Source organism: Macaca fascicularis, chromosome 12, assembly GCF_037993035.2.
Source record: "Macaca fascicularis isolate 582-1 chromosome 12, T2T-MFA8v1.1".
NCBI lineage: Eukaryota > Metazoa > Chordata > Mammalia > Primates > Cercopithecidae > Macaca > Macaca fascicularis.
In genome coordinates, this window is record NC_088386.1 from 60,151,596 (window position 1) to 60,176,662 (window position 25,067).

At 38.3% G+C, this 25,067-nt stretch overlaps 1 protein-coding gene across 6 annotated transcripts in view; it reads right to left on the reverse strand.

Moving 5' to 3' along the window:
• Positions 1-23,864, reverse strand: part of GRB14 (growth factor receptor bound protein 14) — a 127,929-nt gene extending 104,065 nt beyond the window's left edge. For all 6 annotated transcript variants that reach the window (XR_012421167.1, XR_012421168.1, XM_045367168.2 and 3 more), the window contains exons 1-2: positions 23,501-23,864; positions 22,091-22,223 (exon numbers count right to left, since the gene is read on the reverse strand). Coding sequence is in view for 4 of the 6 variants with exons in the window: in XM_045367168.2 (XP_045223103.1) it covers positions 22,091-22,223; positions 23,501-23,691 (324 nt within the window). In the remaining 2 variants the exon portion in view is untranslated. The remainder of the gene's footprint in view (positions 1-22,090; positions 22,224-23,500) is intronic.
• Between the last annotated feature and the right edge of the window lie 1,203 nt (positions 23,865-25,067).

Here is a 25,067-nt window from a genome sequence, read left to right on the forward strand (position 1 = left end):
CAATTTTTATCTTATCCTTGGGGAAAGCTGGAACCGTCACTCACAGTACAAATGATTCTGTTTGAGTAAAGAACTATAGCTCATTTGTCATCCAAAAACCAGCTTTAAAAAAAAAAATGATTCCTAGATCTAGTCTTTAATCCTTGAAATAACCTACAAAACCTTCATTTACTTAATCTAACTCTAAGGAACGGAAGGATTAAATGTCAGAAATCCTTCTTATGACTAGTTAATTGACCACATCAACCCATAACATTACACAGTTCCACTGTTTGGTTGTGTCCCAAGAAGAAAATCCCTCAGTATCAAGAATATCAGTGAAAGCGAATCCAGTGAAAGACTATCAGTAAAAGTGAAAAATAAAGGTAAAAGAGAAAATCAACAGCAAAATTTGACTTTATAACCTCACATACACTTGCTATATACAATATACGGACTAGAAACATAGGCAATGTGCAAGGATTTACAGGATGTCAAAATAATTTTCAGTGCATTTCACCCTCTTTCATAGTACAGATATATATTAATAAAGAGAAGCTGTAGGTATAATATTTAATTTTTATTCACTTATACAATAAATACTGCTAAGCATTTCAAAATTATGTGATAGGGATTATAAAGAAAAATTAGATGTAGCCCCTCCTTTCAAATGCCTATAATCTAGTAGGAACACTCATAATTTGTCTTATTTATATAAGCAGCAAAGATACAGAGCAATGCCACTCACTTTCCCTAAATCTAAAAATAAACTGAGGAATTTAGTTAACTATACTAGCTAACAATTCTCAAACCATCAAAGAAGTTGAGTAGATTTTAAGAAAAATAAGACAGTGTGTAGAGAGGAAGAAAGGCAGGGAGAAAAAGAAGGGAGGGAGGGGTGCAAGTACAGGACGAGGAGGAGAGGGAGGGAGAAGGAAGAAAGAAGGAGTGAGAGAGAGGAAGAAGAAGGAAGAGGAGAAGTGGGAGGAGACAAGGAAAGAGTAGCAAAAAATAAACACACTTTCTTAGTTTTAGAAATAGCAACATAGGGAAAAATGGAAATACTTTATCCTGTTCTCTAATGAGTTTCAAAATTGATACCTTGGAAAGAGGAAGCTATTGGGCAGATAGAAAGGAAAGCAAGTAAATCAGACCCTAGGATACTTAAAATAGAGAGGGGAGGGGAAACACCAAGAGCTGACTTGAACTGAGAAATTTAACCAAAAACAAGTCCTGAACTATGCTGTTTCTTCACCAAGTAGAAGACATTCTCTCACTGCATTGAGACCCTAGAACCTTCTCTCCCTTCATCCTGAAGCCTAAGAAGACATCCTCTGCAAGCTGGTGCTGAGAGCAAGATATAGGGTGCTATCCCCCATTGCTTAACAAACAGGAAGTCCCTCTGCTAAAGCCAAATGAAGGGAAGGGTTGGACTGATGGGTCCATAGATACCAAGCTGGCATTCAGAAAGTATTTCCTCAAAGAAATCTGATAATTATGGTGATAATTTCAAGTACTATACTTTAGGTATGTTAGGTATTAAATTGAATTTTGAATAGCATTGTTTCTATGGGAAAATGCATTCCAAGCTCCCAAATTTACCAGGGAATTTTTGGCATACAAATTGCATAAATGTTGTGATTGCTTACATATGATAGCATACATCTGCGTGCATGATTATTTTTCTAGTATCTTTTACTATATTTGAATGTCAAATTAAATGTACAGTTACACTGGAATGCAACTTTTTATAATCGTGGGTACATAGGACAAAACGGTTGAGCAGGGTATTCCTGGAACCTGGTATTTTTGAGACTGTGATTTCTGGAGTGGTAGGAGGTCTTTAGGTGTCTCTAGGCTATATCGATTGGTCTTCACTTACTAGTTTTAAAGTAAAAAGTTCAATGATCTTATAGGATGTACTAAAGGCAAGGGCAACAAAGTTAGATAGGAGTCCTGAGAGTGACCATAGCCATCAGATGACTTTGAGCATGCCACTTCATCTTTCTGGAAAACAGTTTTTCCCTATAAATGGGTGTGGTTAAATAAGATGTTCTCCAAGCTTCCTTCCAGTTGCCACCATCTACTTTTCTTTCCAGAACTTAGCCTGTGTTATGGACTTCTCATTGTCACACTAACAAACTGCTCCATAACACAGTCTCTTAAAACAATAACCCTTATGTTACATCTCATGACTTTGTGGAATTGGAGAGAAGGGTTTATCTAAGCAATTCTTCTGTTCTACATGGTGCCGGTGAAGGTCACTTTCCCTAAAAGGCATGCAGCTGGAGAATGAGCTAGTCTAGACCATCCAACCTTGCTTCACCATCATGTCTAACACCTTGGCAGACATGGCTGAAAAGACTGGAGCAGCTGAGACTATTGGAGAATCTACACATGGCTTCTCCAGCACAGCGCCTCAATATAGTCAGAAAGGGCTCAGAAAAGGTAGCTCAGGGTTCCCAAAGAGAGTATTCCAAGAAACAGGAAATGGAAGCTGCCAGCCTCTCCAAGCCTTGGACCAGAAATGGTCACACTATCACTGCCAAAGTATCATATGGATCTAATAATCAGAGCCTTCCAAGAGGATAGGACATAGATTTCCTCTCTCAATGAGAAATGTAAAGAATTTATAACCATCTTTAATCCACCATAGCCTATATCTAGGAACTGACACCAGCAGTGACACTCATTACTCTACCCAGTGTTTCATAGTAGAAACTGAAGAGATAAAAAAGAATAAGGAACAGTCTCTACTTTGTCAAAACTTCACAGTTTGACAAAAAGAATGACAAAGTAGGCATTCCTTTTCTGATTAACCAAGCTCAAGTTTATTTATTCCACTGTAACTAACAGAGAATTGATAGAAGCATATATCGGAAAATTCTACATAAAAAGAACAAGTTATAAACAAAGTATTTGCATATGCACTAAGTCTGGAAGGAAGGAGGAAAAATAGCAATATTATGATGTGAATGATATATATCTTCAATTCTCAGGCAAAACACTACAAAATATTACACAACAAATCATCTGTAGAAGATATCTGTCTGTTGCAGATTTATAATCAACTAGCACTTTTGCATATCAGAATCTTAATTCTTACGACTAAAAAAGAAAAGACCCAATCTAGAAGAGATGCTACTTAGAGCCACTGTTTATAATGTAATGCAAAAACACAAAGAAACCAGAATGACTTGAAAACATGTCTAAATTATTAACTTATAAAAACTTCACATGATCCTTACTTAAATAAGTTTCAGCAAGTCATATTTCTTTAATAGTCTAAATTAAATTGATAATGCAATCTAGAATAATTCAAACTAAAACAATCAGGTCACAGGTTTCTTGTGTCACTTAAAGCTTGCACCCTCTGCTGTATGGATTTGTAACTACCCACAGACATAACATATTGAAAGAGCGCCCCCCTGTGTGATCTACTTCAGCAACCACTTTAGGAGTCATGGAGAAAGGACAATTCCCATTGCCATAGAGGTTGTTGGTTAAACAGTAAATACACTTTAATTTTAAAAGCAATACAATTTAAAATTCAAGCAATTTCTAATACCTTTGAGATGAAGCAAACAGATGTAGAAAACGGTTATCCTTTTAAAAAGTACAGAACCTCATATATATAAAGCATGTAGATGTATCAGTAATAGCTCTTCCTGTATTGATGACCGATTGCCAATCCTTCTGTAGGATAATGTCTTTATTTCAAACCCTGATTCAATCAGATTACGTCAGGGTTTCTTCAAAAGTGGTATAGAGTCAAGCTGCACCAGAATTATAAGAATCTCCCAGCAGGTGCTTGTTAAAGGTTCTAATGTCTCAGCCTATGGAAATAGACTGTCCAAGGATAAGACCTAGGGATCTGCACTTACATCAAATACTCTAGGCATGTGATATGTCCACTGGGGTTTGAGAATTGCCAGCCTAAAGCATTACATGTAAAACAACTTTTCTAAGATTGAAGGATAATTATATTGACAAGTAAAATAAAGAATTATTAATTTCTTTTTTAAATGGAATTTAATTCAATCTCTAAATACTTAAATCATTTTTTATTCCATGCTTTTAAAACCCAGTATTCTCTGCACTGATATTTATAGTCCCACATTTATTATAATGAAGAGTATTTGACTTGCTAATAGTGACCACATAACAGCAGGACCAGTCCATTGCCAAATCTCTACCATCTCTGCAAGTGACCTGGGTTCTTTCCAATGGAAAAAAAAAAAAAAAGGTTGAGAAAATACATTCCTCTCCACTTCATCTACTTTGTCCAATTGTTCTCTAGGCCACAGGGCAGAATTTTTACTGACTTAAATCTCAGTTAAATCCCAGACAAGGATCTGTCAATGAAAACTAATTTTAACACTCCAGAGTACAGCTAAGCTCTTTCAGTATGAATACATCCTGATCTTAGAATGATCCAATTTCCCTAGCAGTTTCTGAAAGTCATTCAAAAATCTTACAAATTAATAATAATAATATCAGTGATTTCTGACATTTTCTGAAACAATAATAAAAAGGATTTTTGGTATTTCATAAAAGCATAAACATCTACAATATTGAAAGCACAGAGAAGGCATTTTGAACATAGTTTCTAAATAGAATTTTACTTATGAATTTTGTATTAGGTATGCAGGGCTGGGATTGAAATCTGAAAATCTGGATTCAAGTCCTGGTTCTCTCAGGCATAATCTGTATATGTAACCCTTGATCTTTGACCCTGTGTTTTTCCATCTGCAAAACTAGGATAAAACTAAGGATTCCATTTATTACATTCAGATATTAAAAGAATAAAAATAACAACATATTTGAAATTCTCTTAGAAACTGTGTCATCATTAATATAAATGTATGATATATGCATCCTTATAAACCAGTGAAAGAGAAAATAAATCACACTGCTTTACAACTGCAGACCTTCACAATTCAGGACACAATCTTAATAGTTTTGAAGAACTGTTTTTCCCAAAGAAGTAAAAAATATTTTTATATTTAAATTTGTTTAATTACTATAATTTTACATATCTAAAAATAAACTAATCAAGTCCAAGTTAATGTTGAGTGAAAGGAAACTTTATATAAATCTAAAACCAGTTCTGCTCCCTCAGGCACACTGGTTATACCATGTAAGAGTAATGTATCAGCGACGCCCACCTCTGGAATTCTACTCTGCAATATTATCCATAGAATAGGCCTGGTCTACTTATAAAACAAAACACTTTTTGTGCGTCTCCAAATGTATTTTAAAATTAAAAAAAAAAAAAAAGGAAGGAAGGGAGGGGAGGGGAGTGGAGAGGAAGGAAGGGTGTTAGGAGTCTGCAAACAGCATAATATATGGCAGTCTGAATTCGTATCTTGCCTGTGCCACTTCCTATCTCTGTAATTTTAATCAAGTAATATAGTCTTTCTTTTAACTTTTGAATGAAGACGCTAACATCTTCTATACCTGTGAACATATAAGGAAATCCTGAGAGAGATGATGACTGAAATTAACAAAATTCAATAATATCTTGACATGCTGGAATAATAGGTCAAAACTGAGATTTACACAGGGATGGAGGCAGTATCCTGAAAAAAATGTGCAATTATTTTTTCCTTACAATTATAGACAAACTTGGTTTACATGTACTTCATAAGAAAGCATTATAAAGGGATTTTATTGATTATAAGCTAATGAGATCACTATCACTGAAAATGCTCAAGAGGAGATGATATGGATGATCATCTACCAAATATTTTAAAAACAAATCCTACTCTAGGTGGGAGTGTTATCTGAAACTTCTGTTCATTCAGCAAGTATATACAGAAGACTTAGTATGTGCCCGGCACAAGGCTAGAATCCAGAATCCAAGCCAACTGGTCCCTATTGCCCCCAGAGATCCCTGGATTGTGGAACACTGATAATGCAATGTAATTGACCTGGTATATTATCCCTAAGCAGGGACCTAACACATATCTGGTACAGGAAGAGAAATTCTCACAGCTGAGTCTTCAAAGATATATTATTTGAAGCTAGCTATTTAAAGATTAAGGAAAAGAGATATGAAGGAAGACTGAACATCTATCTCATGTAAAGATCAGAGTCAAGTAAGAAAAAGAAAGACTTTGTACAAAACTAAAAAAAAAAAAAAATTAAGTGTGGTCAAAGCATGGAGTATAAGAAGGAAAGGGTTAGAGGCATGAATAGAGAGGTGGTCCAGCTGCACAGTACCTCAAGGTACCATTTAAATCAGTATCTAAAGAGTGAGGGGGATCCATGGAATGGTTTTAGGAGTAAGATAATTTGATTAGCCACTTAACATTATTGCCTCCACCTATGAAAAGGGGAACTTAATACATGATCAAAAAAATGTTAAAAAGCTTTGGGAAAAGAAAAGATTCATAAGTGCTGCTAGTATGAATGGATGGTCATTTGATAAAAAATCAAATTCCTATCAGAAAAAAATAAATCGTGCTGTGTCAAAAACCCAAGTGTGAAAAGTAAAACATAAAAATGACTACACGAGGCCAGGTGTGGTGGCTCACGCCAGTAATCCCAGCACTTTAGGAGGCTGAGGCAGGAGGATCACCTGAGGTCAGGAGTTTGAGACCAGCCCGGCCAACACAGTGAAACCCCATCTCTGCTAAAAACACAAAAATTAGTTGGGTGTGGCGGCGGGCATCTGTAATTCCAGCTACTTGGGAGTCTGAGGCAGGAGAATCACTTGAACCCAGAGGCAGAGGCTGCAGTGAGCTGAGATCGAGCCACTGCACTCTAGCCTGGGTGACAGAGTGAGACACCACGTCAAAAAAAAAAAAAAAATGACTAGATGAAAAAATATTCATGACAGAGAGGGAAAAAAATCCTTAAATAAGACACACAAAAGTACAAAACTAGATTTAACTAAATTAAAACAAAAATATTCTGTATCATAAGAAACACCATAAACAAAGTTAAAGCAAGTCACAATTACTGAGAAAAGATAATTGCAATGTTTACAATTGCAAAAAGATAGCTATCAATACCATATAAAGGATTCTTACAAGTCATTTAAAAAAATACAAACAATGTGATAGAATAATACAGGTAATCCACAAGGAAGAAACGAGAATGGACAGAAGCAAATAAAAAGATGCTCAACCTTACAAATAATCAAGGTAATGCAAATGAACACAGTAATTAAATTTCATTACACTCACCACATTGGCAAAAACTTTAAATTCTGAAAATACCAGCTGTTGACGAGAAAGTGTGGAAATGGAGACACATATAGTGCTGGTGGGCACAGCCACTTTGGAGAGGAATTTGGCAACACCTAGTGAAACTGAACACGCACCTGTCTACAGCCAAGCAATTCTACCTCTAAATACATACCATAGAGAAACCCTTGCACACAGGCACAAAGATGTATAGTATAGTGTGGTTTTTAATGATGGAAATGGAGAAATTCTCAGTTTTCTTCAATGGGTAAACAAAAAATTATGGTACATGCATACAATGAAATAAAATTAAAATAAGTGATTTCTATTTATTCATATGGATGAATAAAAAATGCCAAATGAAAATAAGTTGCAGAGATAGACATACAATATATGTTTAAATACATCATTAGGACATATTATAGTATTATATGGTGTAAAGGCATAAAAACATGGAAAGAAAGGATACTCACCAACCTCAGAACAGTGGTTTCCTCACAGCAGGAAAAAGGGGAAATAAAATGGGATTGAGAACAAAGACACAAAGAGGAAACAATCATGTATGAACAATCTCTTCTTTCTTCAAAAAAAAAAAAAAAAACAGATTAGTTCTCTAACTGTTTGGAATTACTTCATGGTGAGAATCCTAGTGTTACATGCAACAACATGGATAGATTTCCAAAACAGGCTAAGTGAAAGAAATCAGATGCAAAAGGTCACATACTATGTGATTCCATTTTAATGAAATATCCATACTAGGTAACTCCATACAAACAGAATGCAGATTTGTGGTTGTGAGGGGCCAAGAGGGAGAAGAGAATGGGGAATGTCTATTCAACGGGTATAGAATTTTCTCTGGGGGCAATGAAAATGTTTTGAAACTAGACAAAGGAGATGGTGATACAACACTGTGGATGCACTTATGTCAGTAAATGGTAAATACCAGGTAAATTGTAAATGCCAGTAAATTGTAGATTTGGGAATGGCTAATGCCATGCTTAATGAATTTTACCTCCTTAATAAACATGTGTAAGCATACAACACCTCTAGGAGTAGAAAACTACTAAAAATAGAGAATCAGTGAAGGAAGTCTCCAAGTAATTATGTAAGAGATGATTTGACCTGAGCTGTTGCAATAGCAGAGAAGTTTTGAAAAGTGGATAAACCCAAGAGATGTTCTTCACAAAGGACTTGGTAACCAACTGGATGAGGAGAGAGAAATAAAGAGCCAAAGATGAACTAAGATAATCTTATTTTATAGTACAGGCAGAGTATATTCTATTTCCAGGGAAGGAAAACATGAGAGAAGAAGCAAGTTTAAGAGGAAAAGTATTCACTTGTTTTGGAACCTGGTAAGTTTGAGATGTCTACGGGCTGTATAAATGAAGATATCCAGCAGGCAGCCCAGTATACAGATCTAGCCTAGACTTACATGCACACTGCAATTGAGGCCATGGAAGTAGATGAGATCATCCTGGCAGTAAAATGAAAACAAGAAGTTCTAGGACAAAACCCTAAGGAATACCAACACTCAGATCCTACAACAGAACCTTTAAGAGGCAGAAGTCAAGAAAGTATTTCAAGAAGGAAAAAGCAGTCAAAATGTCTAAAACTGCTGAGACATCAACACAAAGACTAAAAAGTAGGTCTTCGGGAATAAGGTGGTCTTCAGAGACTTTAGTTGAGAGCTATTTCCTGCTACGCTGCAAAAAAGTAGAGTAGGAAAACAGTTCAAATATTTAAAATCCAATATCTTGAATAGTAGTGATATAGATGCCAATAAAATCAGGAAGTTCTAGAAAGGACTATGGCTAGAGAAGAAAGTGATAACCAACCCTCATGAGAGTTACAAGGAGCCACTTCCCACAGAAATGAAAACTACACTAGCACTTCTCAAATGTTTCCACCAGAAATACCCAATATGCAAAAGAAAGTAATTGTACAGTTTTTGCCATCTCAGGGTAAGAATATCTGAGGTATATAATTTGTTCTTAAAAATTCATGCACATTATGTATTCTACTCATAAAGACAGGAATGTTTATTTTAATATAAGAATGTTTCTCCCATATTTTCAATTAAAGTTAATGTTCCAAAAAGGTGTTCCATGTTTATCATGCAACTTCCCATATGGCCCTCCCACAATCCCCACACATCCCATATGCATATATGCATCTTATACTCCCACTTGGAGAAATATGGAGGAGGTTCATCGTTCCACAAGAGTGATTGCCCCTAGAAATTCCTTTTAGAAATCATTTGCCACAACACAATACCCACAAACCCCTACGTGACTTGTAATCATTTCTTCTTTCCATTTTTCTTAAAATTACATCCTTCAACTTTAAAAGCCTGTTTCAGGCCGGGCGCAGTGGCTCAAGCCTGTAATCCCAGCACTTTGGGAGGCCGAGACGGGCGGATCACGAGGTCAGGAGATCGAGACTATCCTGGCTAACACGGTGAAACCCCGTCTCTACTAAAAAATACAAAAAACTAGCCGGGCGAGGTGTCAGGCGCCTGTAGTCCCAGCTACTCGGGAGGCTGAGGTAGGAGAATGGTGTAAACCCAGGATGCGGAGCTTGCAGTGAGCTGAGATCTGGCCACTGCACTCCAGCCTGGGCGACAGAGGCAGACTCTGTCTCAAAAAATATAAAAGTATGTTTCAGATATCATGGAACTTGGCGGTTAAATCTGTATTGAAGAGACTTTTATTAGGACTTCTCTTTATTTTTCTTGACCAAAGAGTCAATTAATTTGTAAAGTACTCTATACATGGAGGTTGACCCAATACCTTTAAATATTTAGTCATTTTTCTCTGAACCTCTCCCATATCTTTCCCAAGGTGCAGGCATGGTGTCGTAAAGGGCCCCTTACACTTCTGGGACAAAGGCAGGTTTCGCCTAAATGAGGTCATTAAAACAAAACATCAAGTTCCCAGTGCCCTAAGATTCCAAGCCAATGACCTACAGAGTGTTCCAGCTGATCTTAATTTCCTTGGCACAGCACAGTAAGAGTACTGTAATATAATGCAAAATAGCTCTAAAGAGAAACTAGATACTGGCTAGAGTCTTGCCAATACACAGCTAAATAATACCAAAGTAGCCCTTTCATCTGAATACTGTGTTTCACACACATATGTCACCCTTCCCAGGAATGAAAGTAATCTTCCACTGTGAATGTGGGTTGATTGAAAAGCTTTTACTGGACTCAGCCCCATAAAGTATGTATGCTTTTTAACTGGCATACATGTGCTGCTAAGACTGAAAATGCTTACAAGGGAACCAAAGAGACAAAAAACAGAACCCATTCTGACCAAGGGTAATCCAAATTTAGAATGTGCTTATAGTGGTAAATCAATACTCAAACGTTTATCCTCACTAGGCTCTTTTTTAACATCTAACAATATCAGACTCTTCCTGGAAAATGAACTAAATTTCACTTTTCAAAGTTTCTTTGCACATTCATTATCATTTATATTAAAATATCAGTACGTTTCCAAATATTCTCTCCCTTAATAACAATGACTTCCCTGCTCTTTATCCATTGATTTCTCCATTTATTTATTCTTCCATTCAGCAAAAATTTACTGAGGACCTGTGAAGTGCCAGGCATTATTCTACACGCTAGAGATTGAATAAATAAAACTTACTCAATTAAAAAGTAGTTCCTGTCTTCAGAGAGCTTACGTTCTACTGGGGAAAGACAGTAGATGAATGCATATATATGTGAATGTAACACGTCAGATAATAATAAATGCTAAAATTAAACTGAGTGAGGGAGAAGAGGGAGCACAGAGGTGGTGGAAGGCAATGTTAATCTTTGAACTCCATCAGAGCTAAAATAATCTTCAATAATCTGTTAACCAGCAAATCAGTTAAGGACCTCGTATAATACAACTGAAAATGACAAATTAGAAACCATCTGACTTGATAAAGATTTGTCACCCAGATTCATTCATTTTATCAATTTCTGAATAGTTTCAACAAAGCTTTACCATCAACAAAGCTTTACCATTAGCCATTCATGATTTTTTACTCTTCAACTTAAATGTACTTTGTTCAAACTAATACACTCGGAAAATGTGTTAATTTTATCATACCTTGGTCAAACCAAACCAGGTTCGTGCCTTGGACAAATGGAAAAAAAACAAAAGAGAAAACTTAAATTAATACAGAACTAAGAGTTCTGGGGAGTATGATGAAGTGCTAGCAAGTACATAGAATTCCTTTGGCAATTGTGTTACTGTACATTTTCACCACTGGGTTTCAGCTTTTGGATATAACTAAATAAAAATCAAGCATAAAATTAGAAATAGTTCCATTAAATGTAGTAGTCACCATGATAAAAATTTCTTATGTTTTTCAGGAATGCAAATGGTATATACACATTAAAAAAAATTAGTCCAGTAGCTAGCTAGCATACCATTTTTTAGGCATTAGAAAATATTAAAATATTTTATGATAAAATAGGATGTGAATTGACTGGAATTGGAATAAAGAGTTTATCATATGATTTGCTAAAATAGATTTAAGTACAATATTGAATAACACACACAAAATTTGAAAGAAATCATGTACATATTTTCTTTTAGAGTTTTAACCAATTTATCTTGAAAACTTGGTAATCCCCAAAAAGATTTCTATTAATGTTTTAAAAAATTAGTTGCTAACTATGGCAGATGCTGTGGCACACCATCCAAACCAACCCCCTTCAAGATTGAAGCACTCACTGTTAGAGTATCAACCACTAAGACCTGTGGCTAAGGCCTCCTTGACTGCCATTGCACTATGCTAAAGAAAGCGCCATGCCCAAGTGCTGACATTTCCTACACAGCCCAGCACCTGTGCCCTAATTCTGAACAATTCTGTAGGGCCAATCCAGCTCCAGAGTTCTCCTATGGGATCAACTGGATATTTGCTGTGGCTGTGCTGCAGCCCAACTTCTTCCTGTGTCCATTCCTACAAGTATTGCTTCCACAAGCTCTCCCCAGCAAACTTCCTGCAGGCAAACCTGTGCTCCAAGTCTATTCCCAGGTAACCTTACCGGCAGCACTAACCTATATCATATCAGGTGTTTGTAGGTGCATTTTCTTTCAGCTTTTATAGGATTTATTTGCATTTACAAATATATATTTCTTATATAAATTACATAAATTCAGTACACTTATAGGATTTATTTCAGCATCCTATAAATATGTACCGAGAATAGCACATAATACATTTAAACACATGACAAAAGGCCATTTCGGCAATCAATATTTCTCACTAATGCGCTCCTTGCTTTGCTCTTAAGAAGTTCTCCCTCAAGGGTTATTATATATTCTTTGACAACAGTCAGGACATGGAAGAACTGAAGTCAAAAACTGAAAAATGAAAATTGTGATTACTCCCATCACACCATCATCTATCTGAATTCAAAATATTTCAACACTGGTCAAAATCCTCATTTCTACCATGATTCACCCTTAACAGAAAGAGGCTTAAGGCATTAAAAAGGAACTCCGTATTTGTGATATTTTGATTAACCATTAAAGGAAGCCTTCCCTGTGTGTGATGCCCTGGAGGTTAACATGCCCCAGGGTAATGCACCGTGAGCAGGTTACTGGGAGCATAGGTGGGTTCTCAGGAAGTGAAAACTGATTCTCTTAAATCTATGTTTGTACAACCCTTGGAAAATCTTCATGTATTTTCAAAGGGTATATGTCTCCCCACTTCCATGTGATGAACACTGACCTAAATAATTCACCACTGACATTAATTCTTAATAATTAAAACATTTGCTAGCATATACTTCTTGCTCTGAGAGACTCATACTATAAACCTAACTGATATCTCCACTTAATCTTTTCTAAAGCTGTGGATCTTATGAACATGCAGTAAACTTAGAGAAAGTATAGCAGTTCACTGAGCACTCACTGATAATTATATAAAAAATAATCTATAAAATCAGAAATATCTTGATTACACGTGATCAAATTTTCATGTGTGTTAAATGAAAGCAAAAGATACGCACTTTTAAAATCCAATTAGTCCAAGATCTAGATTCAATTTTATTTTTGCATTACAAAGAAATAATTGTCAAGAAAAAATTTTTAAAAATAAAAATAAAATTTATTTTGGTAAATAGAATCTGTTAATGAAATTTAATTTTATTCTAATTTAATGAAGATGACTGATCATGATTAGAATATGTCAAAATATAATTTGATAAAATTAGTTTTAACTATGGATCTTCAGTAATCCATTTACTCATTCATTCTTTCCATGAAAGAACCCAAGAACAATAAAACCAAGATAACTCACATAGAGGGAAAAAGAATAAAACTACACCAAACAGATAAATGAGACAATTCGGATTATGGTAAGTGCAACCAAGGAAACAAACTGAGAAATCTGATGGGAAAAAAAATTTAAAAAAAAACAAACAGGCTACATTTAGGCTGGTCAAAACAAAATCTCCTTGATTAGATGAACTTATACTGAAATCTAGAGAAAAAAGAGGAATCAGGTATGTCAAGAGCCAGGGAAAGAGGTTCTAGACTCAGACAACAACCAAGATATAGTCTTTGAGATAGAAAAGAAAGTTTGCTAAGTTCACAAATAGATAGGGCTGTGGCTGGAGTCTAACGAACAACGGGTAGAATGTACATGAGGTTTAAGAGGTAGCCAGGGACAAAACCATGGAGAGTACTGTCAGTCAAAGTAAGAAATGTGGATTTCATTGTAAGGTATTAAAATGTTTAAAACCAGGAAATGACATGCTGTGATTTACATTTCTGAAAATTCCCTATAACAAGTGCATGTAGAATGAACCAAGATAAGCTAACAAAGAAGAAAGGAGGCCATTTATGGGGCTCCTGTAGGTGAGAAGACAATGGCTAAATTAGGATGATAGCAGCAGAGGTGGGGAGATGTATACAGATTCAAGCATACCTTGATGAAAAATGTAGCAGTTCTTAACAAGAACAGAAAGGGGACTCCTTGAATTTTTGGCTTAAGTAATCAAATAGATGATTTGAGGGTGGAGCAAGATAAATTTAGAGAACCCAGAGGTTATGACCACCCCATACCTATTAAGCCAGGCAGAGTCAAACGTGTATTGCACGTATGCCAGTCTCAAGTGGTCACATCTTATCTCATATCCTTATTTCTAAGTTTAGATACTTGGTCCTGTACTTTCACTTCACCACTCAAGCTGGCTCCTACCAGATGTGATTCCTTTTCTGATTCTTCGTCTAATATTTGAACTTTGACTTTGATGCAGTTTCTACTTTAACCAGACCCTTCTGCCCCAATTATTTCTATGAATGTGACTCCTGGGCTCTTTGTCCTATGGCACCCCAAACATACGTTTTATCACAGAAAACTGTGGTCACTATACGGGAATACCTGAACAGAGGCTGAGAGGGAGCTTCTAGGGCTAGTGGAACAGAAGAAACCCTGCTTTCCGCGACTCCTATATCCACTGCACAGGAGTCATTACTGCTTCTGGAGCCATTAGAATCACTTGCTCTAGGAATCCAATAAAATTGTAGAGCTCTCAGGCACAGAGAGGGTGAGCAATGGGCTGATATGACACCCCTCATCTGCAGTAGGACCACATTAAAAACTAGGTTTGCTGATTCCTGTTCCAATATCTTTCAATCACATCATATTGACTCACATCTTTCCGCAGAAGCAATTTTTAAAACGGTGCATGCAATGTTGTAAGAGTACTATACTTTGGAGCCATTACGGATTTTAAGGCTTTGGCCTGACAATCTAACTACTGCATGTAACATTACATCTGTGGAAAAATGTATATGAATAAACAGCCAATTTATTAAAGATCTTTTGGAATACAAGCATTTGTAAACTGGTTAAGCATATTAAAGCTCCTATTTGTGTTTATTTTTTCTGTGGCTTTGAAAAAATGTTAAATGAGTAGGCCAAAGAAAAGGACAAGAAATAGAGGATGTTCTCCCTCTGTGTGCCCTGCCATTTCTCTTCTAAGTTAATCCTGAACCCTCTCTTTCTACTCCCTTGTCTTGGTAAAGACTTGTGGCCATTTCCTGGGGTCTCCCTTGAGCTGACCTTTATCTGGAATGCCAAAAGGACAATTCTCAGGTCTGCTTACCACTACTGAAATACACATAAGTATATACTTATACAATAAAGTTTATTACTATTTGATATAAGCTGACATTTTTTCAAAGCAATATCCATAAGACTGCAGAAACCTTTTTTATATTAATTAAAATCCACATTTATATTGAACCATGGATGACTCCAATTTTCTTTCTCTTGACAGAACATATTATATGCCCCTAGGGAAAAACAAACCAGAAGCTGAGATTTCAATAAAGTTAAAAAGAAAAACCCATATTGTAGATAAAGCTTGGACTGCAAACGTACCCTGCAAATTAACCAAAAATTAGAGGCAATCTTCAAACTGGAAATAAAACCTTGACAAACAGAAGATCTGCTAGGGGATTTAAGTTTTAAAATAGGAAAAGAAAACTATCTTCTCTTACAATGAGGGAAACTAGCATAAGGTGGGAAGGATCCTGAGTTGGTAACTCCTGTCATCAGACGTTAAGGAACCTCAGTAAGATGTAAGCTCAGGACAATGGACAAGGAAGCTGAACATCCCTGAAGGGTGACATCAATTGAAACTACTGCCCAATAAGTATGTTTCATAAACATTAAGTGAATTGAGACAAAGGAACTGGACACTCTGAACTGGGTACGTTAAGTCAAATAAACCAATTGGTGGATCACCATACATCATATAAATATTATTAGAATTAGTTTTTGTGTCCTGTTTGATTTCTTTTTTTTTTTTTCACCCTAGGACACTAGCTGTTCATTGTTTCCTCCCTGCCTCCATATGCCATACCTACTAAACCTGTACCTCCTTCTCACATGTTACCACACCTGTGCAGACTGAACAGTGGTCCAGGGCCTTCTGTCCCTTTAGTCACATCTGATTGAACAGGAGCTGGACACACTGGACTAACATACCTCTCCAGATACAGTTTCCAGTCAGTTAACAAGTACTGAATCACTAATAGGAGGAAAACTTGGGAGCAGCCACTCGGGGCCGCAGGTGTGGACATGAAATCAGGGCAAGCAAGACTGCAGAGAAATGTCAAAGATGATGTGAATTTGCAAGGAGAGGCAGAGACTATGAGGTATGTTTGCGGGAGAACAAAAGAGAGAGAATAGAGAAAGTGGTTGCCTTGATTTTTGCTGACTTTCTTGTTCCCAATTCTAGCCTCTCATGAGACCAGTGACCTTTTGGCCTTCAGGTACTACAACATAACCTTTCAGGCTGGTTCATTTGAGGCTCTGTTTTGTCCGAACAATTAATACCTGGCTAAAATACCAACTAAAGGCCATTTGTAACATTCTCACCTTTGTCAATGAAACAGAATTGTCCTCAGTTTTGAAAGGTCCAACTGCCCCAGTTTGAAAATGGCAGAGAATAAGAGTAGCACTTATTTGTATCCATGTCAAAGAGAAAAAGAATATAAAAAATCAAATTCCTATAACCTTCCCCAGAACATTCCTATTTTGTGGGTCTTGCAAGAGGTCCAAGTATCCATATTTTTAATAAGCATCCCTGCTGATTCTGAGGAAGGTGATTTAATGACCACACTTTGAGAAGCACAGCTGTAAAGGCTGCTTCAACGCTGCTACAAAGATCTGTACACTTTCAAATTCTTCTCCCAAAAAATTATATTCATCAAGTGCCAGCATTCAAAGGCTGCAAATTGCCATTGGAAAGATAGATTTGTTTGAAACCCTAATAGGAGAGAGTATTGTTTCTATTATTCTTTCTGCATATATGTTTTGTTTCCAATTAAATGGGATTTTGTAAAATAGCTCAGAGGGTCTAAATACAATTTATGATGTTGTTTCCATCTAAAAATGAATTTAAACTTCCAAAGAGCTAATTTGCAGACATTTGAAAGCTAAGCAGTTTGTAATTTGAGAATTTCATGAGCCATTCCAACTGAGAAAATTCAATTATGAATGGTTTTAGATGATACCAAGGAATTACTGTTATTTCTGTCAGGGAATAATGGCATTTGGGTTATAAAAGAAAATTCATTTTTCAGAGATGAATATGAAACTACATAGAGACGCAATGATGGGGTGTCCAGGATTTACTTCAAAGTACTTTAGCAAAGAAAATAAAAGTTTTAAAAAAGAAATGGATGGAGCAAATGAGGCAAAATCTTGATAATTGCTGAGTCTGGAAAAACTACAATATGTACATAGGGTTTCTCTTCTTTTACTTCTGTGTATACGAGAAAAATAAGTACATGAAATTTCAGTTAATGTAGCAGTCACACAAGATTCCTATAGGACCACACATACAAGTTCGGCATGTCCAAATTGGGATAATTACTGGCATCAAAAAGGAATGATATGAGAGGCCTTTTAATTTGGGGACAGAGATCTACTTATCCTTTGAAAGTCCGTGACACGGTAGAGAAAAAAGAAATAAAAGGCAGCGCAAATGGAAAACTAATTTTTTAATTATTTGAGATAAATTTTTATTTTTCTGAGATATACAAGAAAAGGCTTAATTTAATAAAGAATAAACTAGAAACAGTGTGGTGAGGGACAAGACACATTGAGACATGATATTCTTTTTGATCTCCCTTTATTTAAACTGTGGAAGCATGGGCAAATCCCTTCTGGTTTTTGCATATTCTTTTTGTAATCTCAAAATGCAGGTGACATACTCACTTTCTTGTGTTCCCATGAAATAATATCCTGTGGACTGTAAACTACATACAAAAGCTGGTCATTAATAATACTAATAAATTTTATCTGATAATAAAATCAAATATTTGATAGATTTCTCAGAACAATTTTAGGAAGAAGATGGAGAAGAAAGCTAGAAGAGAAAACATAGTTACATTTCAGGAAGAAATAAAAAGAGGAATTCCAGGTCTTTAGAGGAATATTAACCAATGGCATTTGTCTCCCCTGTTCTTCTTGTGTTATGAGGAGAGTTATAACTAACAACACTGGTATACATGTATTATTATACTATTCTTATTTACAGTCCTCCCTTTCTTTATAAATTGTACCTGCCTAAAAAAGGACTGTCAAAGTCTCAAGAAATCCAGATTTCAGGTGCTGGCTGTGCCACATAGCATTCCTTAAATTCAAATTACACATCTCTAAAAGAAGAACATTGGAATAGAAGATCTGAAAAATCCCATCCAACTCAAACATTTCCTGACACAGTTTTTCATAGTATTTTTTAAATCTCTAAAGCCTTCAGAGGCTTTATTCTTACTTAGTTGTACAACATAGTCCTGGGAAGCAATTAACCAGAGCTACTACACATGCTATGTCCACGCACAAAAGTTACCGAGGGGTTGACAAACAAAACAAGAACTGATTCTGCTGCAAGAGCTAAATAAAGATTTCTAACTCTTTGCTTTTCTTCAAACAATAGGTGTTTAGGGTTCATTATTAACAGATGATTTCCTTATACATTTAAATCAGAAATTAGAAAAAAGAGATTAAGTTCATAATGGAAGTCACTTTTAAAATAAGTAACTTTTCTGGACCATGTATGTAAGGGAAGGTATACTTTAAATTTGCTTTATTGGTAAACACAGAGAAAGATGCCTAGGAAATCTGGCCATCATTATAAAAAGAGGGAAAGGGAATAAAGAATATGGATTCTCTCTCATTCTAGCTTTCATTAAAAAATAATAGTACTGAAAGCCTCCAGTATTGTACACTTTGGGACATTTTATTTGCAAAAAGTGATAAAGCATATTCCATTTGTGGCTTCAATGCACTTTACCACTCATGCATTATGTAGGCATCTCAAATAGTAAACAAAATTTATGATTTGTAAGATGATTTTTGAGTGTAATTTTTAAAGGCCAGATGAAATTTAACATTTTTAGCCTCGACTCACTCAAATTTTCTGCTCATTGATTTGTAAATAACAAGTACAATTATTTTCTTCACTTTTTCTATGAGGAGAAAAGAATCACTGAAATGACTTGAATGGTTAAACAGGACAAATGAGAGAAAATATAAAGTAAAGAGACGTCTTCTCCTATAATATTTCAACCATAAGTAATACGCAGTAGAACATATCGCAGAGTCACTTACGTCATCTCAACTGAAGGTTACAGATAAACTGGGCCAAAACAGCATCTTATAAAAGGGTAATATGTGTCACAAAGGTACTGAGTTGGGGAACTCACTTACATACAGTCATCTATTCTCAAAACCTTCCTCATTTCAAAGAACTGAGTGTGTTCAAAGAAACTAAAACAAAAGGATCAGTTCTAAATGCAAAGTCTAGGTGGGGGAAAAAGGAAACATAAAAGAAAGAAAAAAGCAGCCTCCCTCTTCCTCAACTTTGGGGTACCCTTGTCTTCTTAGAGATCTCAACCCTTGGGCCAAGGAAGAGATCAGCAAGAAGGGCCCTTCAAAGGTGGGGACAGCCCTCTGGGATTGATCTTTAAAAATCAGGCGGGGACTGTCTACTCAGGAAACAGCACAGCTGTGTGTGTGAACACAGTGCTCTCTGAGAAGGTCACTGTGGACACAGAATACGAGGCCAGAGCAGGAAACCTATTGGGGTCAATAACAATATCACCTTTTCCCCATTTCTAGTTTGCTTCCCCCCCCCCTCATTTTCCAATTTAAACTTGATCTGAGGAAATGTCATCAATCTCTAAGACATCTTACTCTAGTCTGATGACTATCGACACTTAGGGCACATCCTACCTTAATCCTGGCACTTTATCCACTCTTTCTCTTTTGTCCCCTATACTAACATAAGCACACCAACACCTCTTCTCACTTTCTATTCAAAACAAACCCTGCATCGTCAACAAATCTCTTAGACACAGGCATTCTGCAAGTGTCCATTCATAGCATCAAAGTGAGTCAGCCCAGATCTCTTTCCCTTTACTTCCTGTCTGGTTCAGGCTCCACCCCCTACCACAACCCCGGATCAAAGCCCCATCTTTTAAATATATCTTGCATGGTATTGTTGCTTAGCTAGCGGCCTTACTGCCTAAGATGTTGTGAGAAACATAGCAGGCCCTTAGTAATTTGGGAACTACCTATTAAATTCTTCCAGATGACCATTATGTCATCATCAGACATTTCCTTTTCTTACTCTGGCTCAAGGACAATCCAGAATCATTTCTTTTTTTTTAGGAGGAAGGGGACAGAGTCTCGCTCTTTCGCCTAGGGTGGAGTGCAGTGTCACAATCTCAGTTCACTGCAGCCTCCACCTCCTGGGTTCAAGCGATTCTCCTGTCTCAGCCTCCTGAGTAGCTGGGACTACAGGTGTGCACCACCACACCCAGCTAATTTTTGTGTTTTTAGTAGAGACGGGGTTTCACAATGTTGGCCAGGATGGTCTCGATCTCCTGACCTCGTGATCCGCCACCTCAGCCTCCCAAAGTGCTGGGATTACTGGGATTACAGGCGTGAGCCACCACACCTGGCCTCTTCCCCCTCCCACCCCACTACCATGGCACACAGTCAAATCTATTATCCTTATTTCCATTTTCTATCCAAACCAAAAAGTCAACTCTCAAAGAGCTTGGAAGTTTCACTAGGGCTGTTTTTTTTTCCCTTGGGATCTGACTTTAAACCTTACCCTGATAATAAAGGTCTCAAGAGAGTCTCCTCTTTATCTCCCCAAGCAAAGTTACAGTCCCACCCACTTAAGGGTTTATTTCCCCTTTCAAAGATGCCAATTCAGAACACAGTTCTGCTTCTAGAAAAATTTACTCCCATTTTCTCCAGTCCTTACCCAAAATCATGTGTTCCAAGTGACTTCAAACCTCTCCCCCAAAAAGTATATACACAGGGCTTCCATCAAATATATTTCCTACTGTCTCTATCATTGCTGTATATGATCAAGAATTCATCTGCTTCCTAAGGTATTTCCTTCATTCCTAAAAATATAAACACACACAGTTGAACCCATCAGAGGTAATAACGGTGCAGAAATAAAAAAGAGAACAATAGATGCAGAAAAATGGCCAACTGTCTTGTCCTCTCTGTTCATTATCCTTCTCCCATTGCAAGCATCTGGCTATTTTAATTTACTGTTTCCACCCTTGTAAGAACAAGGTGCATTTTGTTTAGTGAGGCTTCTCTTTGTTTTGCTGGGTCAAAACTAGAAGAAAGTATATGACAAGAGATGAATTATTCTATGATATACTCATTATTTTCCCCTCCAAATGTATAGCCATGATGTATTTTCTGTTAGTTGCTTGGTCCTTAAAATCTAATTTGCTTAAGTCCGTCCCAAACTAGAAACTTGAAAAAAAGAAAATCATAAAAATATGGTCCTCAGTCTTCTAAGTATCACTTACAAGTCATCTATCTTCTGCAGCCAGAGTCTCCAAACTGAGGAATCTACTGAAATGAAGACATGTTGACCCTAAACTCTAAGTACCTTTTGCCACAGCATCACTCTATCACTTTCCTTTAGTAAATGAGGTTGGCTTGGGTTGGAAATGTGAAAAATTAAACGAAGTATTAAATGAATCAGTCAATCCCCTTCTCACCCCACTACCACTGCCCACCCCGCCGCAGCCTCTGCCCAATTCCTGGCTTAAAAATGATCATCTCTCCTACCTATCTTGTGAATGATCATTGCTGCCAACCACTGCACTTTATATATATCCTCTGTTTTAATCCATTCCAAGACCCTCGGAGGCAGGTTTGAACATTCCCATTATACAGCTTAAAAAAATGAGGCCCTAAATGGAAAATAATGCCAAAGGACCATGTCAGTCAACTGAGATATTTAACAGAGCCCATGCTAATCCTTTGTTAATACTGTGGATTACAGAACAATCTTAAAGACTGTATGGATTCAGAACTCCTAAGATATTTGAATTTTAAAATTTACAAATGCATACCTGTTTTTTCCTTGAATTTGCTTTGGGAAACAGGTCTGCTGACAACACAGATGTAAATGGAGAACAGCATAGCTCAGGAAAAGGGTTTGGAATAGATGGCATTTCCGGAACATCAAGATCTTTCTTTTTTCTCCTACAGTAAGAGAACATAGGATGTAATTTACATAAAACAGAATGTAAAATATAATTGCTGTCAGGATTAAAAAGTGTGCTAAGGCGAACATGTACCACTCTGTGACAAAGCTCATATTATATAAAGTATACAGAAAAGGTCTGTGATATACTTTCTATGGGTCAAAATATAGTATGTTAATTACATACAAACAAATCTCCTATAGTTCCTCTCTCTCTCTCTCTCTCTCTCTGTCTCTCTCTCTTCCCCCACCCCCTTCTTTCTCTCTCTCTTTTGCCTTTAAATCACCAGGCATAGAAACTCCATCACGTTTGATAATTTTCCTGAAACAGAGATATAGACTATACAATTACTAATCGAAACATCATCCTGAAGAGTCAGACATTGTTATGCATCCATGATATTGTCTCTAAGTTGCATTTAGTGCATTCGTCCTTATATTTTACTAATCACTTTGGGAAGTTATGATTTATTAATTATAGCTGTGGTTCATCTCACTTCAAATTTCATTCACAATGTTGCCCACACACAGTCTGTTGATTTTCAAGTGCTTATAGATATTAAATAGCAAGGTAGTGTTTTGGGGAGGTAAGTTAATAGAACTTGCTAATATAAATGTACTATAGTCCACTGGAGAGTAATTTTAACTTCACTGAAGTTGGAGTGCTTTGAAAATCAGGGAAAAAAGGTAACATTTAAATGTATCAATATAAAGGACTATAGATTTTTGTATTGTTGTAACCTTTTTTTTTCCCGAAAGTATGTGCAACCCTAAAGGCACTTAGTGTTGAATGCTATGGAGATTGGGAAACCCTTTAAAGCCTCTATTCTTTCCTGCTGAACAGCAAGACTGCTCAAATGTCAATCTATGCTTTGCTTCTACAGGGTCGCTCTAAGACTCTATGTGGGAGGTGAATACATTTATGCTACAATTTTCTAAAATATATAAAATAAAATAGAGTTTACTTTGTGAAAATGCAGGGCCACGAAGGAACAGAAGGTGATCAACCTGCAGCCTGACCTCCTAGTTTCACACCGATGGGCAGAGGCGAGAGAGATGAGAGCTCTCAATGAAACGGTGATGCTATTTATAAGGCGCTGTGAGATCGCAATGTCCTGCTGATCCAGTAGGAGCCAGCTCAAAGGGGATTGTCTTCAGAGACTTTTACAAACTTGGCCCAGCTCTGGGCACATGGCTCACCCCCTAGGACCGCCTCCTCACCCCGTCGCCTGCTGCCTAGCCAGGACACTCCCCCGCGCCCTCCAGGGTTGCCTACCTGTCTGCAGCACAGCCGCGGGTCCCGTCCGGAGGGGGCAGGAGCGCTCCCGCGTGCAGCCAGGGGCCCGGCGCCAGGTCGTGGGCGTCGCCCCTCCCCTGGGCAGCGCCGCACACCTGGGCGGCCAGCGGCGAATCCCGGGCAGCCGCCCTGCCCGCGGCGCTCTGCCCATCTTGCAGGGAAGTGGTCATTGTCGCCGGCCGGGGGGCTCGGGCGTCATGGGACACTCGGCGCGTGGGGAGAAGGGGACCGCGCGGCCGGAGGCGAGGTGCCGGCTAGGCAGCCCGAGCGCTCTGCAGGTGTGGTGGCCTCGCAGCCTGCGCTCGGAGCCCCGGCGGCTGAGACACGCTGCCGAGCAATCTGCGAGGCGGCGGGGGAGGGGAGGGGGCGGAGGAGGAGGGTGGGGAGAGGGGAGGAGCGGCCGGTGGGTGGGGGCCGCGGGCGGCGGGGCGAGCCGCGGAGGGGGCTGGGAGGGCGCGAGAGCGTCCGGCCGGCACCGCGCGTGGCCCGGGGCGCTCGGGGCCGCTGGCATCGCTCCCGCGCCGTCCGATCCGGGACGCGAGGCCGGGACAGTCGCCTCCCCAGGTGGGCACCGGGGCGCAAGACTGAGCCCAGGGTCTGGGCGGCCCGGCGCCGCTGGAGGCGGAGACCCAGCAGAGCGGGCTCTCCCCCTGGGCTTGCCGGGAGGACCGCAGGCGGGACAGGGGTCTGCGCAGCCCTGACCCTCATACCCTTGCATTCTTCCTGCTCTGCCATCTGAGATCACCTAAGCTGTTGCTGGGCCGCCATGACAGTCCCTACCGGGCCAGGAGGGCAGGAGGCCAGGGCACCAGGGGGCTGGGTTTGCCCCAGTCCTTCCCCACGTGCCTCTTCTTCCATGCACTTCGCAGCCAAAGATTGGGGGGTTGGTGGGGAGCAAAGAGTCCAATCATTATAGAAAACTACTGAGATTCTGAGAATTCTCAGTAAAGCATGAGTAAACCCCTAGCTGTCTGGAATTAGAAAGACTATTCGTTTTATGGTAATGAGAGAAGCTTACATTAATGAATTCCAGGTTGCCTTACGCTACCTATTCCATCCCCTCAACAGCTCCATAAATTAGATGTTTATCTCATTTTACACAAAAGGAAACTGGGGCTCAAAGCCATCGAGTACCTTGCACTAGTAACATAGCACTAGTAGCTGGTGCAGTCAATATTCCAACCCAGAAACTTCTCAAAAACCCAGACTGTTTGAAATAGTAATGGCATTATCATGCTCACCCTCTGAGATGCAGCAGCCCTACTCTGAAATGCTGGGTGATCCTGTTTCTGCTCTTCCGGTGAGTGTGGCCGTCCCTATGCACTGCTGAGGATTTCCAAATGTTTCACAGGGTCTTTGTTCTTTGACCAAATTGGGTAATATCTGTCCCTGGCATCTGCTTTACCAGGTTTTCTTAATTTCAACAACCTCTGCCCAGGGAAAGGTAAACATTGCCTCCAGAAGAAAGTAGCAGCCCCCCTCCCCCATCTCAGTGCATCCTCGCCCACCGAGGCACCGACCACTAGAGAAGCCCAGGGGTCACTAA